The sequence below is a fragment of the Mustela erminea genome, chromosome 20, assembly GCF_009829155.1.
Source record: "Mustela erminea isolate mMusErm1 chromosome 20, mMusErm1.Pri, whole genome shotgun sequence".
NCBI lineage: Eukaryota > Metazoa > Chordata > Mammalia > Carnivora > Mustelidae > Mustela > Mustela erminea.
In genome coordinates this window covers 31,239,267-31,252,396 of record NC_045633.1, presented here as the reverse complement: position 1 = coordinate 31,252,396, position 13,130 = coordinate 31,239,267, and the positions used below count along the sequence as shown (strand labels likewise).

At 38.1% G+C, this 13,130-nt stretch overlaps 1 protein-coding gene and 1 pseudogene across 3 annotated transcripts in view; one reads left to right on the top strand and one right to left on the bottom strand.

Annotated features, from left to right (window-relative positions):
- Positions 1 to 13,130, bottom strand: part of LOC116581212 (cytochrome P450 3A12-like) — a 48,380-nt gene that overhangs the window by 27,731 nt on the left and 7,519 nt on the right. For all 3 annotated transcript variants that reach the window (XM_032328294.1, XM_032328295.1, XM_032328296.1), the window contains one exon: positions 6,660 to 6,759. In XM_032328294.1, the coding sequence (XP_032184185.1) occupies positions 6,660 to 6,759 (100 nt within the window). The remainder of the gene's footprint in view (positions 1 to 6,659; positions 6,760 to 13,130) is intronic.
- Positions 1,938 to 2,159, top strand: LOC116581557 (annotated as a pseudogene).

Sequence of the window (13,130 nt, the reverse complement as noted above, 5' to 3'; positions counted from 1 at the left end):
AATATCCAATAGAAAGAAGAGAGTGTCTTCAACAAATGGTGCTAGGAAAACTGGACAGCCACATGCAGAAGAATAAAACCAGATCACTTTTTCACACCATATACAAAAATTAGTTCAAAATGGATAAAAGATCCAAATATGAGACAGGAAACCATCAAAATTCCAGAGGAGAACATAGGCAGAAACCTCTTTGACCTTAGCCATAGCAACTTTTTACTAGACACATTGCTGGATACAAGGGAAACAAAAGCCAAAATGAACTATTGGGACTTCATCAAGATGAAAGTCTTCTGCATAGTGAAGGAAACAATTGACAAAACTAAAAGGCAGTCTATGGAATGGGAGAAGATATTTGCAAATAACATATGTGATAAAGGGCTAGTATCTAAAAACTATAAAGAACTTATCAAACTCAACACCCAAAAAACAAATGATCTGGTTAAGAAATGGGCAGAAGATATGAATAGACAAATCAAATCCATTATGAGACATCACTTCACACTTCTCAGAATGTCTAAAAGTAACAACTCTGTAAAGAAAAGATGCTGGTGAGGATGTAGAGAAAGGGGAATTTGCACTGTTGGTGGAAATGTAAACTGGTGCCATCACGCTGGAAAACAGTATGGAGGTTCCTAAGGAGTTAAAAATACAACTACCCTATGACCTGACAATTATACTACTAGGTATCTACCCATAGGATACAAAAATACATATTCAAAAAAACACATGCATCCCAATGTTTATAGCAGCATTATCAACATTAGGCAAACTATGGATTGAGCACAAATATATCCATAGACTAATGAATGGATAAAGAAGATGTGAGATCTATATCTATCTGTATCTATATCTATATCTATATCTATATCTATATCTATATCTATGTGTGTGTGTCTGTATATATACATATATATGTATGTGTATATACACACACATATATATATATCCCACTATATATATAATGGAATACTATTCAGCCACCAAAAAGAAAGAAATCTTGCTATTTGCAACAATGTGAATGAAGCAAAAAGAGTGTTATGCTAAGTGAAACAAGTCAGTCAGAGAAAGACTAATACCATATGATTTCACTCTATATGGAATTTAAGAAAGAAAACAGAAGAAAATTTAGGAAGGGAGTAAAAAAAGGGTTTTCAAGAAAGAAACAAACCATAAGAGACTCTTAACGATAGAGAATAAACTGAGGGGTGATGGAGGGAGGTGGGTGGGGAATGGGCTAGATGGGTGATAAGCATTAAGGAGGGCACCTGTGATGAGCACTGGGTATTGTATGTAAGTGATGAATCACTGAATTGTACTCCTAAAGCCAATATTGCATTGTATGTTAACTAACTGGAATTTAAAGATAGATAGATAAAGGGGCACCTGGGTGGCTCAGTTGGGTAAGCCGCTGCCTTCGGCTCAGGTCATGATCTTGGGGTCCCGGGATTGAGTCCCGCATCAGGCTCTCTGCTCAGCAGGGAGCCTGCTTCCTCCTCTCTCTCTCTCTCCTGCCTCTCTGCCTACTTGTGATCTCTCTCTGTCAAATAAATAAATTAAATCTTAAAAAAAAAGATAGATAAATAAATAAATATAGGTAAATGGAGGGATAAATAGAGAATATGGCATATTGCTCAGTCTTAAAAAGGAAGGAAATATTGTCATTTCCAAGCATGGATGAACTTAGATAAGGTGGACAACAGGCTAGGAGCACTACACCAGACACAGAAGGACAGGTGTCTCGTGATCTCATTTATAAGTGGAATCTAGAAAAATAAAGTCAAGCTTAGTAACAGAGGGAAAATTGTAGCTATCAGAGGCTGAAGAGGAGGGCAAAAGGCAGATGGTAATAAAATGCTACAAACTTTCAGTTTTAAGATGAGTAAGTTCTGGAGACAACATACTACACGGTGATTATAATTATTAATACTGTACGGTGTAGCTTTGCGCAGTGGCAGTATCCGTAGCCAGTGAAGTTTATCCGAGGCGCGATTATTGCTAATCGAATACTGTATGGTGTAAGTAGATCTTACACGTTCTTAATATACATGCACACCCACATACAAAGTAACTGGATGGTGATAGATATGTTACTATGTTTCATTTGTCATAATCACTCTATAAATGAAAACATCACATTTAAATATACAGTGTTCATTGTAAAAATGTATACATAAATTGATAAATGGCAAAAGATTGAATATTTTGCCTTAACATCAGGAAGAAAGCAAAAATGTTCACTCTCACTACTCTTAGTCGACATCATAATAGATCCCCTAGCTAATACAATAAGACAAAACAAAGAAATGAAGGCATACAGATTGGAAAGATAAAATAGGAGTGTCCCTATTTCAGGTGATATAATTGTCAATGTAGAAAATCTTGAGGAATATAAAAAGAACACTTCTGCATCTAATAAATGAGCTAAGCTAGGTTATAGGAAATATCAACACAAAAACTCAACCATATTTCTACATAATGAATATGTGAAAACCCATTAAGAACACAATAACAATTATAATCACACAAAGAAGGTGAAACATTTGAGATGTGTGTTGAACAAAAGATGTGTTCCTACACTGAGAACTTAATGTTGGTGAAAAATTTTAAAGAAAACCTAAATAAACACATATTGTGTTCATGCATTAAAAGACATGACTTAGTAAAGATAGAAATTTTTCACAAATGATTGATAAGTTTAAATCATGTCTTTAAAAAAATCCCAGCTAGGGGCACCTGGGTGGCTCAGTGGGTTAAAGCCTCTGCCTTCAGCTCAGGTCATGATCCCAGGATCCTGGGATTGACTCCAGCATCAGGCTCTCTGCTCAGCAGGGAGCCTGCTTCCCCCTCACTCTCTTTGTGCTGCTCTGCCTACTTGTGATCTCTCTCTCTGTGTCAAAGAAATAAATAAAATCTTAAAAAAAAAAAGTCCCAGTGAGGGTGTGGTGCAAAAACAATGAATACTGTTACGCTGAAAAGAATTAAAAAATAAATAAATAAAAGAAAATCCAAGCGAATATTATGTAAACATAGATTAGCTAATTCTAAATTTGTATGGAAAGGCAAAGGAGCTAAAATACCTAAAACAATTCCAATGAAAAATAAAATGGGAGGAATCACTGCTCGTGATGCTGAGACTTACTATATGGCTGCAGTGATCAAGAGAGTCTGGTATTGGTGGAGGGAGAGATACAGAGATCAATGAGCAGAACAAAGTATGAGAAATAGACACACACATATGCCCAACTCAATTTTTTCCCTGGTACAAAAGCGATTCAATGGAGGAAGTATAGCCTTTTCACAAATGGTGCTGGAACAATTAGACATCCATTGGCCAAAAACAAGGATCTTTGAATTAAATTTCACACCTCCTAATTAACACTAAAAAATTGACTCAAAATGGATCACAGACTTAAATGGGAAACATAAAATTATAGGGGCACCTGGGTGGCTCAGTGGGTTAAGCCTCTGCCTTCAGCTCAGGTCATGATCTCAGGGTCATGGGATCAAGTCCCACATCGGGCTCTCTGCTTGGCAGGGAGCCTCCTTCCTCCTCTCTCTCTGCTTGCCTCTCTGCCTACTTGTGATCTCTCTCTATCAAATAAATAAAATCTTAAAAAAAGAAACATAAAATTATATAAGATTTATATTATAGATGTAAAACATAAAACAATATAAAAATATATACTTAAATGTAAAACATAAAATGAACTACTTTGAGAAAATCCTGGGGATGTAGGGCTAGATAAAGATTTTTCAAACTTGAGGCCAAACTCATAACCCATAAAAGGAAAAAAAATGTTAAATTGGCCTTATCAAAATAAAATATGTGTGCTCTCAACTTCATAAAATCTATATATGAAAAGCCCACAGTGAATATCATTCTCAATGGGGAAAAGCTGACAGACTTCTCTTTGAGATAAGGAACATGACAAGGATGTCCAGTCTGGCCACTGTTGTTCAACATAGTACTGGAAGTCCTAGCAACAGCAATCAGAAAACAAAAAGAAATAAAAAGTATTCAAATTTGCAAAGAAGAAGTCAAACTTTCTCTCTTCACAGATGACACGATATTCTATATGGAAAGCCCAAAAATTCCACCCCCAAACTAGAAGACCTCATACAGCAACTTAGTAATGCAGCAGGATACAAAGTTAATGTTCAGAAATCAGTTGCTTTCTTATGCACTAATAATGAAAACACAGAAAGGGAAATTAGAGAATCAATTCCATTTACTATAGCACCAAAAACCATAAGATACCTGGGAATAAACCTAACCAAAGAGGTAAAGGATCTGTACTTGAGAGGCTATAGAACACTCATGAAAGAAATTGAAGAAGACAAAAAAGATGGAAAAGCATTCCATGCTCATGGATTGGAAGAATAAACATTGTTAAAATGTCTATACTGCCTAGAGCAATCTATACTTTCAATGCCATCCCGATCAAAATTCCACAGACATTTTTCAAAATGCTGGAACAAACAATCTTAAAATTTGTATAGAACCAGAAAAGAACCCGAATTGTTAAGGAAATGTTGAAAAAGAAAAATAAAACTGGCGGCATCACATTGCCTGATTTCAAGCTTTACTACAAAGCTGTGATCACCAAGACATCATGGTACTGGCACAAAAACAGACACATAGACCAGTGGAGCAGAGTAGAGTCCAGATATCGACCACAAGCCTATGGTCAAATAATCTTTGACAAAGCAGGAAAAAATATTTAGTGGATAAAAGACAGTCTCTTCAATAACTGGTGCTGGAAAAATTAGACACCTATGTATAGAGGAATGAAACCTGACCATTCTCTTACATCATATACAAAGATAAACTCAACATGGATTAAAGACCTCAACGTGAGGCAGAAATCTATCAAAATCCTAGAGGAGAACATAGGCAGTAAACTCTTCAACATCAGCCACAGCAACTTCTTTCAAGACATGTCTCCAAAGACAAACGAAACAAAAGCAAAAATGAACTTTTGGGACTTCATCAAGATAAAATGCTTCTGCACAGCAAAGAAACAGCCAACAAAACAAAGAGGCAACCCACGGAATGGGAGAAGGTATTCACAAATGACACTGCAGACAAAGGGCTGATATCTAAGACCTATAAAGACCTCCTCAAACTCAACACTCAAAAAAACAGATAATCATATCAAAAAATGGGCAGAAGACATGAAGAGACACTTCTCCAATCAAGACATACAAATGGCTATCAGACACATGAAAATATGTTCATCATCACTAGTCATCAGGGAGATTCAAATTAAAACCACATTGAGATACCACCTTCCACCAGTTAGAATGGCCAAAATTAGCAAGACAGGAAACAACATGTGTTGGAGGGGATGTGGAGAAAGGAGAACCCTCTTCCACTGTTGGTGGGAATGCAAGTTGGTGCAGCCTCTTTGGAGAACAGTGTGGAGATTCCTCAAGAAATTAAAAATAGTGCTTCCCTATGACCCTGCCATTTCACTCCTGGATATTCACCCCAAAGATACAGATGTAGTGGAAAGAAGGGCCATATGCATCCCAATGTTTATAGCAGCAATGGCCACGGTCGCCAAACTGTGGAAAGAACCAAGATGCCCTTCAACGGACGACTGGATAAGGAAGATGTGGTCCATATACGCTATGGAGTATTATGCCTCCATCAGAAAGGATGAATACCCAACTTTTGTAGCAACATGGACGGGACTGGAAGAGATTATGCTGAATGAAATAAGTCAAGCAGAGAGAATCAATTATCATATGGTTTCACTTATTTGTGGAGCATAACGAATAGCATGGATGACATGGGGAGTTAGAGAGGAGAAGGGAGTTGGGGGAAATTGGAAGGGGAGGTGAACCATGAGAGACTATGGACTCTGAAAAACAATATGAGGGGTTTGAAGTGGCAGAGGGGTGGGAGGTTGGGGGAACTAGGTGGTGGATATTAAGGAGGGCATGTATTGCATGGAGCACTGGGTGTGGCACAAAAACAATGAATACTGTTATGCTGAAAAAAAGTAAAAAAAAACAGATAGTCATGTCAAAAAATGGGTAGAAGACATGAACAGACACTTCTCCAAAGAAGATATACAAATGGGTAACAGATACATGCCCATCATCATTAACCATCAGGGAGATTCAAATCAAATCAGTAGGTGTGGGGCATAAACAATGAATCTTGGAACACTAAAAAAATAAATTAAATTAAAAAAATTAAACCAGGGTCTGCTTAAGACCCTGATACAACAAAAAGACAAGCCATACACCATGCCTACAAAAGAATAGTAAGTGGAAGACTTTTGTTGATGGAACAGCTCTGTAATGTGATTGGGGTGGTGGGTACACAAATCCACATGAAAGATAAATGCTCAGAAAGCAACACACACACACACACACACACACATACACACACAAATGAGTGTGCATAAAAATATTGAAACCTGAATAAGTTCTGTGGCTGGAACCAAAGTCAATTTCCAATTCCATACTATATATAGCTTTGCAGAATATTAGGAGGAAAAGCTTGAAGACCATACAACATGGGAACTCCTGTGACAACTTCCTGTGAATCTATAATTGTGTCAAAATGAAAGTTTTATAAATAAGTAAGTAGATAAATAAATAAATATATATATATATATATAAATTTAAAATAACTCCATGCCTACCCGCCGGTTTGTGAAGACAGAATAACATTCTTTCACTAGTACTGTTTTGATCATGTCTGGATCCATGGTAGCCAACACAGGCTGTTGCCCATCATAAAACCTGTTTTAGGGAAACAGAACTGATTACATTTAACATGTCAGATTCTGTAGCTGTAGCTATGCCTGGAAGCCCAAACTTTCATCCTGATGTTATATAATCTAAAATCTGTCATCATGATTAGAAATAACATTAGGGAAAAAAAAAGGAATAACATTAGAACATTTATCAGCTCTAGGTAATGTGTACGTGTGTACTTCCTGGACCATTTTCCGTAATTTTTTGCATGTTTAGAGTATTTCAAGTATTTTTATGTGTCCAGACATTTCAAGTAATTTTTATATATTATCAAGAAGAAACTTAGGTTAGTGAATACCTGAAGGCAAGCAAATTATCAAGGAACAAAAAAATAGAGAGAGACCACCCACTTAGTTATGAAAAATTATAAATTTAAAGAAATTCCTGTTTCAGTCTCGGAAGTTTATATGTTTCCGAGAATGCATCCATTTCTTCTAGATTGCTTAACTTATTGGCTTATAACTGTTGATAATAATTTCTGGTGAATGTTTCTATTTCCTTGGTGTTTGTCGTGATCTCTCCCCTTTCATTCATAATTTTATTAATTTGGTCTTCTCTCTTCTCTTCTGCATTAGTTTGGCCAGTGGTTTATTGATCTTATTGATTCTTTCAAAAAACCATCTTCTAGTTTCATTGATGTGTTCTGCTTATCTCTAGTTTCTAACTCTTTGATCTCTGCTCTAATCTTTTTTTTTTTTTAAGATTTTATTTATTGGGGCGCCTGGGTGGCTCAGTGGGTTAAAGCCTCTGCCTTCACCTGGGGTCATGATCCCAGGGTCCTGGGATCAAGCCCCGCATGGGGCTCTCTGCTCGGCAGGGAGCTTGCTTCCTCCTCTCTCTCTGCCTGCCTCTCCTGCCTACTTGTGATCGTTGTCTGTCAAATAAATAAATAAAATCTTTTTTTAAAAAAAGATAAAGATTTTATTTATTTATTTGACAGAGATCACAAGTAGGTAGAGAGACAGGCAGAGAGAGGGGGGGAAGCAGGCTCCCCGCTGAGCAGAGAGCCTGATGTGGGGCTCCATCTCAGGACCCTGGGATCATGACCCGAGCCGAAGGCAGAGGCTTTAACCCACTGAGCCACACAGGCACCCTTCTAAATTTTTTAAAAATTTTTTATTTTTTTTTTAATAGTTTTTTAAATTTTTTAAAAATTTTTCAAAATTTATTTTCAGCATAATAGTATTCATTGTTTTTTATTCTAGGTATATAGATAGATATCAGCTTTAATGTAATTATTACAAATATGTATTTTAAATAATTCAGAAGATTTGTACATCTTGGACTGAAATACATTCTATTTTTTTTCTTTTTATTTATTTATTTATTAATTTATTTATTTTTTATTTCCAGCATAACAGTATTCATTATTTTTGCACCACACCCCGTGCTCCATGCAATCCGTGCCCTCTATAATACCCACCACCTGGTACCCCAACCTCCCACCCCCCGTCCCTTCAAAACCCTCAGATTGTTTTTCAGAGTCCATAGTCTCTCATGGTTCACCTCCCCTTCCAATTTCCCCCAACTCCCTTCTCCACTCTAAGTCCCCATGTCCTCCATGCTATTTGTTATGCTCCACAAATAAGTGAAACCATATGATAATTGACTCTCTCTGCTTGACTTATTTCACTCAGCATAATCTCTTCCAGTCCCGTCCATGTTGCTACAAAAGTTGGGTATTCATCCTTTCTGATGGAGGCATAATACTCTATCCCCAGGGGTACAGGTCTGTGAATCACCAGGTTTACACACTTCACAGCACTCACCAAAGCACATACCCTCCCCAATGTCCATAATCCCACCCCCTTCTCCCAAACCCCCTCCCCCCAGCAACCCTCAGTTTGTTTTGTGAGATTAAAAGTCACTTATGGTTTGTCTCCCTCCCAATCCCATCTTGTCTCATTTATTCTTCTCCTACCCACTTAAGCCCCCATGTTGCATCACCACTTCCTCATATCAGGGAGATCATATGATAGTTGTCTTTCTCTGCTTGACTTATTTCACTAAGCATGATACGCTCTAGTTCCATCCATGTTGTCGCAAATGACAAGATTTCACTTCTTTTGATGGCTGCATAGTATTCCGTTGTGTATATATACCACATCTTCTTGATCCATTCATCTGTTGATGGACATCTAGGTTCTTTCCATAGTTTGGCTATTGTGGACATTGCTGCTATAAACATTCGGGTGCATGTGCCCCTTTGGATCACTACGTTTGTATCCTTAGGGTAAATACCCAATAGTGCAATTGCTGGGTCATAGGGCAGTTCTATTTTCAACATTTTGAGGAACCTCCATGCTGTTTTCCAGAGTGGCTGCACCAGCTTGCATTCCCACCAACAGTGTAGGAGGGTTCCCCTTTCTCCGCATCCTCGCCAGCATCTGTCATTTCCTGACTTGTTGATTTTAGCCATTCTGACTGGTGTGAGGTGATATCTCATTGTGGTTTTGATTTGTATTTCCCTGATGCCGAGTGATATGGAGCACTTTTTCATGTGTCTGTTGGCCATCTGGATGTCTTCTTTGCAGAAATGTCTGTTCATGTCCTCTGCCCATTTCTTGATTGGATTATTTGTTCTTTGGGTGTTGAGTTTGCTAAGTTCTTTATAGATTCTGGACACTAGTCCTTTATCTGATATGTCATTTGCAAATATCTTCTCCCATTCTGTCAGTACATTCTATTTTTTTAAATTTTTTTATTTTTTCAGTGTAACAGTATTCATTATTTTTACACCACACCCAGTGCTTCATGCAATCTGTGCCACCTCCAATACCCACCACCTGGTTCCTCCAACCTCCCACACCCGCCCCTTCAAAACCGTCAGATTGTTTTTCACAGTCCATAGTCTCTCATGGTTCACCTCCCTTTCCAATTTCCCTCAACTCACCCCCCATTTTTAAAATTTATTTATTTATTTATTTTCAGTGTAACAGTATTCATTATTTTTGCACCACACCCAGTGCTCCATGCAATCCGTGCCCTCTCCAATACCCACCACCTGGTTCCCCCAACCTCCCACACCCGCCCCTTCAAAACCATCAGATTGTTTCCCAGAGTCCATAGTCTCTCATGGTTCACCTCCCCTTCCAATTTCCCTCAACTCCCTTCTCCTCTCCATCTCCCCTTGTCCTCCATGCTATTTGTTATGCCCCACAAATAAGTGAAACCATATGATAATTGATTCTCTTTGCTTGATTGATTTCATTCAGCATAATCTCTTCCAGTCCCATCCATGTTGCTACAAAAGTTGGGTATTCATCCTTTCTGATGGAGGCATAATACTCCATAGTGTATATGGACCACATCTTCCTTATCCAGTCGTCCGTTGAAAGACATCTTGGTTCTTTCCACAGTTTGGTGACCGTGGCCATTTCTGCTATAAACATTGGGGTACAGATGGCCCTTCTTTCCACTACATCTGTATCTTTGGGTAAATACCCAGGAGTGCAATGGCAGGGTCATAGGGAAGCACTATTTTTAATTTCTTGAGGAATCTCCACACTGTTCTCCAAAGAGGCTGCACCAACTTGCATTACCACCAACAGTGGAAGAGGGTTCCCCTTTCTCCACATCCTCTCCAACACATGTTGTTTCCTGTCTTGTTAATTTTGGCCATTCTAACTGGTGTAAGGTGATATCTCAATATGGTTTTAATTTGAATCTCCCTGAGGGCTAATGATGATGAACATTTTTTCATGTGTCTGATATCCATTTGTATATCTTGATTGGAGAAGTGTCTGTTCATATCTTCTGCCCATTTTTTGATATGTTTGCCTGCTTCGTGTGTGTTGAGTTTGAGGAGTTCATTATAGATCCTGGATATCAACCTTTTGTCTGTACTGTCATTTGCAAATATTTTCTCCCATTCCATGGGTTGCCTCTTTTTTTTTTGACTGTTTCCTTTGCTGTGCAGAAGCTTTTGATTTTGATGAGGTCCCAAAAGTTTATTTTCATTTTTGTTTCCTTTGCCTTTGGAGACATATCTTGAAAGAAGTTGCTGTGGCTGATATCAAAGAGATTACTGCCTATGTTCTCCTCTAGGATTCTGATGGATTCTTGTCTCACGTTGAGGTCTTTTATCCATTTTGAGTTTATCTTTGTGTACGGTGTAAGAGAATGGTCGAGTTTCATTCTTCTACATATAGCTGTCCAGTTTTCCCAGCACCATTTATTGAAGAGACTGTCTTTTTTCCACTGTATATTTTTTCCTGTTTCATCAAAGATTAATTGACCATAAGGTTGAGGGTCCATATCTGGGCTCTCTACTCTGTTCCACTGGTCTATGTGTCTGTTTTTATGCCAGTACCATGCTGTCTTGGTGATCACAGCTTTGTAGTAAAGCTTGAAATCAGGTAACGTGATGCCCCCAGTTTTATTTTTCTTTTTCAACATTTCCTTAGCGATTCAGGGTCTCTTCTGATTCCATACAAATTTTAGGATTATTTGCTCCAGCTCTTTGAAAAATACTTGGAATTTTGATCAGAATGGCTTTAAAAGTATAGATTGCTCTAGGCAGTATAGACATTTTAACAATGTTTATTTTTCTGATCCAAGAGCATGGAATGGTCTTCCATCTTTTTGTGTCTTCTTCAATTTCTTTCATGAGTGTTCTGTAGTTCCTCAAGTACAGTTCCTTTACCTCTTTGGTTAGGTTTATTCCCAGGTATCTTATGCTCTAATCTTGATTATTTCCCTTCTTGTGCATGGGGTTGGCTTACTTTGTTGTTGATTTTCCAGTTCTTTCATGTGTAAAGAGAGCTAATGTATTCAGGATTTTTCAACTTTTTTGAGGGAGGCTTGGAAGGCTATGTATTTCCCCCTTAGGGCCGTCTTTGCCATATCCCATAGGTTTTTGGAATGATGTGTCTTCATTCTCATTGGTTTCCATGAATTGTTTAAGTTCTTCTTTGATTTCCTGATTGATCCAAACATTCTTGAGCTGGATGGTCTTTAGCTTCCAAGTGTTTGAATTCCTTCCAAATTTTTTCTTGTGGTTGAGTTTCAGTTTCAAAGCATTGTGGTCTGAGAATATGCAGGGAATAATATCAGTCTTTTGGTATCAGTGGAGCCCTGATTTGTGACCCAGTATATGGTCCATTCTGGAGAAAGTTCAATGTGCACTCGAGAAGAATGAGTATTCTGTTGTTTTAGGGTGGGATGTTCTGTATATATCCAAGAGGTGCATCTGGTGCAATATATCATTCAAAGGTCTTGTTTCTTTATTGACTTTCTGTTGGATGACCTGTTTATTACTGAGAGTGGCATGTTAAGATCCCCTAAAATCAATGTATTCATATCAGTGTGACTCTTTATTTTGATTAATAGTTGGCTTATGTAGTTGGCTGCTCCCATATTGGGGGGATAAATATTTACAGTTTTTAGGTCTTCTTGGTGGATAGATCCTTTAAGAATGTGTAGTGTCCTTCTGTATCTCTGACCACCCTATGACCCTGAAATTTCACTATCAGGTATTTACCCCAAAGATACAGTGAAAAGTAGGGCCATATATACCCCAATGTTCATAGCAACAATGGCCACCACCACCAAAGTGTGGAAAGAGCCAAAATGCCCTTCAGCAGATGAATGAATAAAGAAGATGCGGTCCATATACATAATGGAATATACACCTCCATCAAAAAGGATAAATACCCAACTTTTGTATCAACATGGACAGAACTGGAGGATATTATGCTGAGTGAAACAGGTCAAACAGAAAGAGTCAATTATCATATGGTTTCACTTATTTGTGGAGCATAAGGAATAACATGGAGAACATCAGGAGAAGGGAAGGAAAAGTGAATTGGGGAAAATCATAGGGGAAGATGAAGCGTGAGGGACTGTGGACCCTGAGAAACTAACTGAGGGTTTTGGAAGTGAGGGGAATGGGGGAATGGGTGAGCCTGGTGGTAGGTATTTAGAAGGGCATGTATTGCATGGAGCACTGGGTGTGGTGCATAAACAATGAATCTTGGAACACTGAAAAGATGAAACTAAATTAAAAAAAAAGAAATTCCAAGCACCCAAAATGCACGAGAGAATATTAGATGAAAATTTTAGACACACTGATCACAAATATGTAAGCTGTCTGCAAATAAAAAAGTCTTGAAATGCTCAAAAAGTGATGGTAGGATTATGAATAATTTCTTTGCCCTATTTTTAAAAAAGATTTTATTTATTTATTTGACAGAGAGAGAGAGATCAAAAGTAGGCAGAGAGGCAGCAAGGGAAGCAGGCTCCCTGCTGAGCAGATAGCCCGATGCAGGGCTTGATACCAGGACCCTGGGATCATGATCTGAGCCAAAGGCAGAGGCTTTAACCCACTGAGCCACCCAGATGCCCCTGCCCTATTT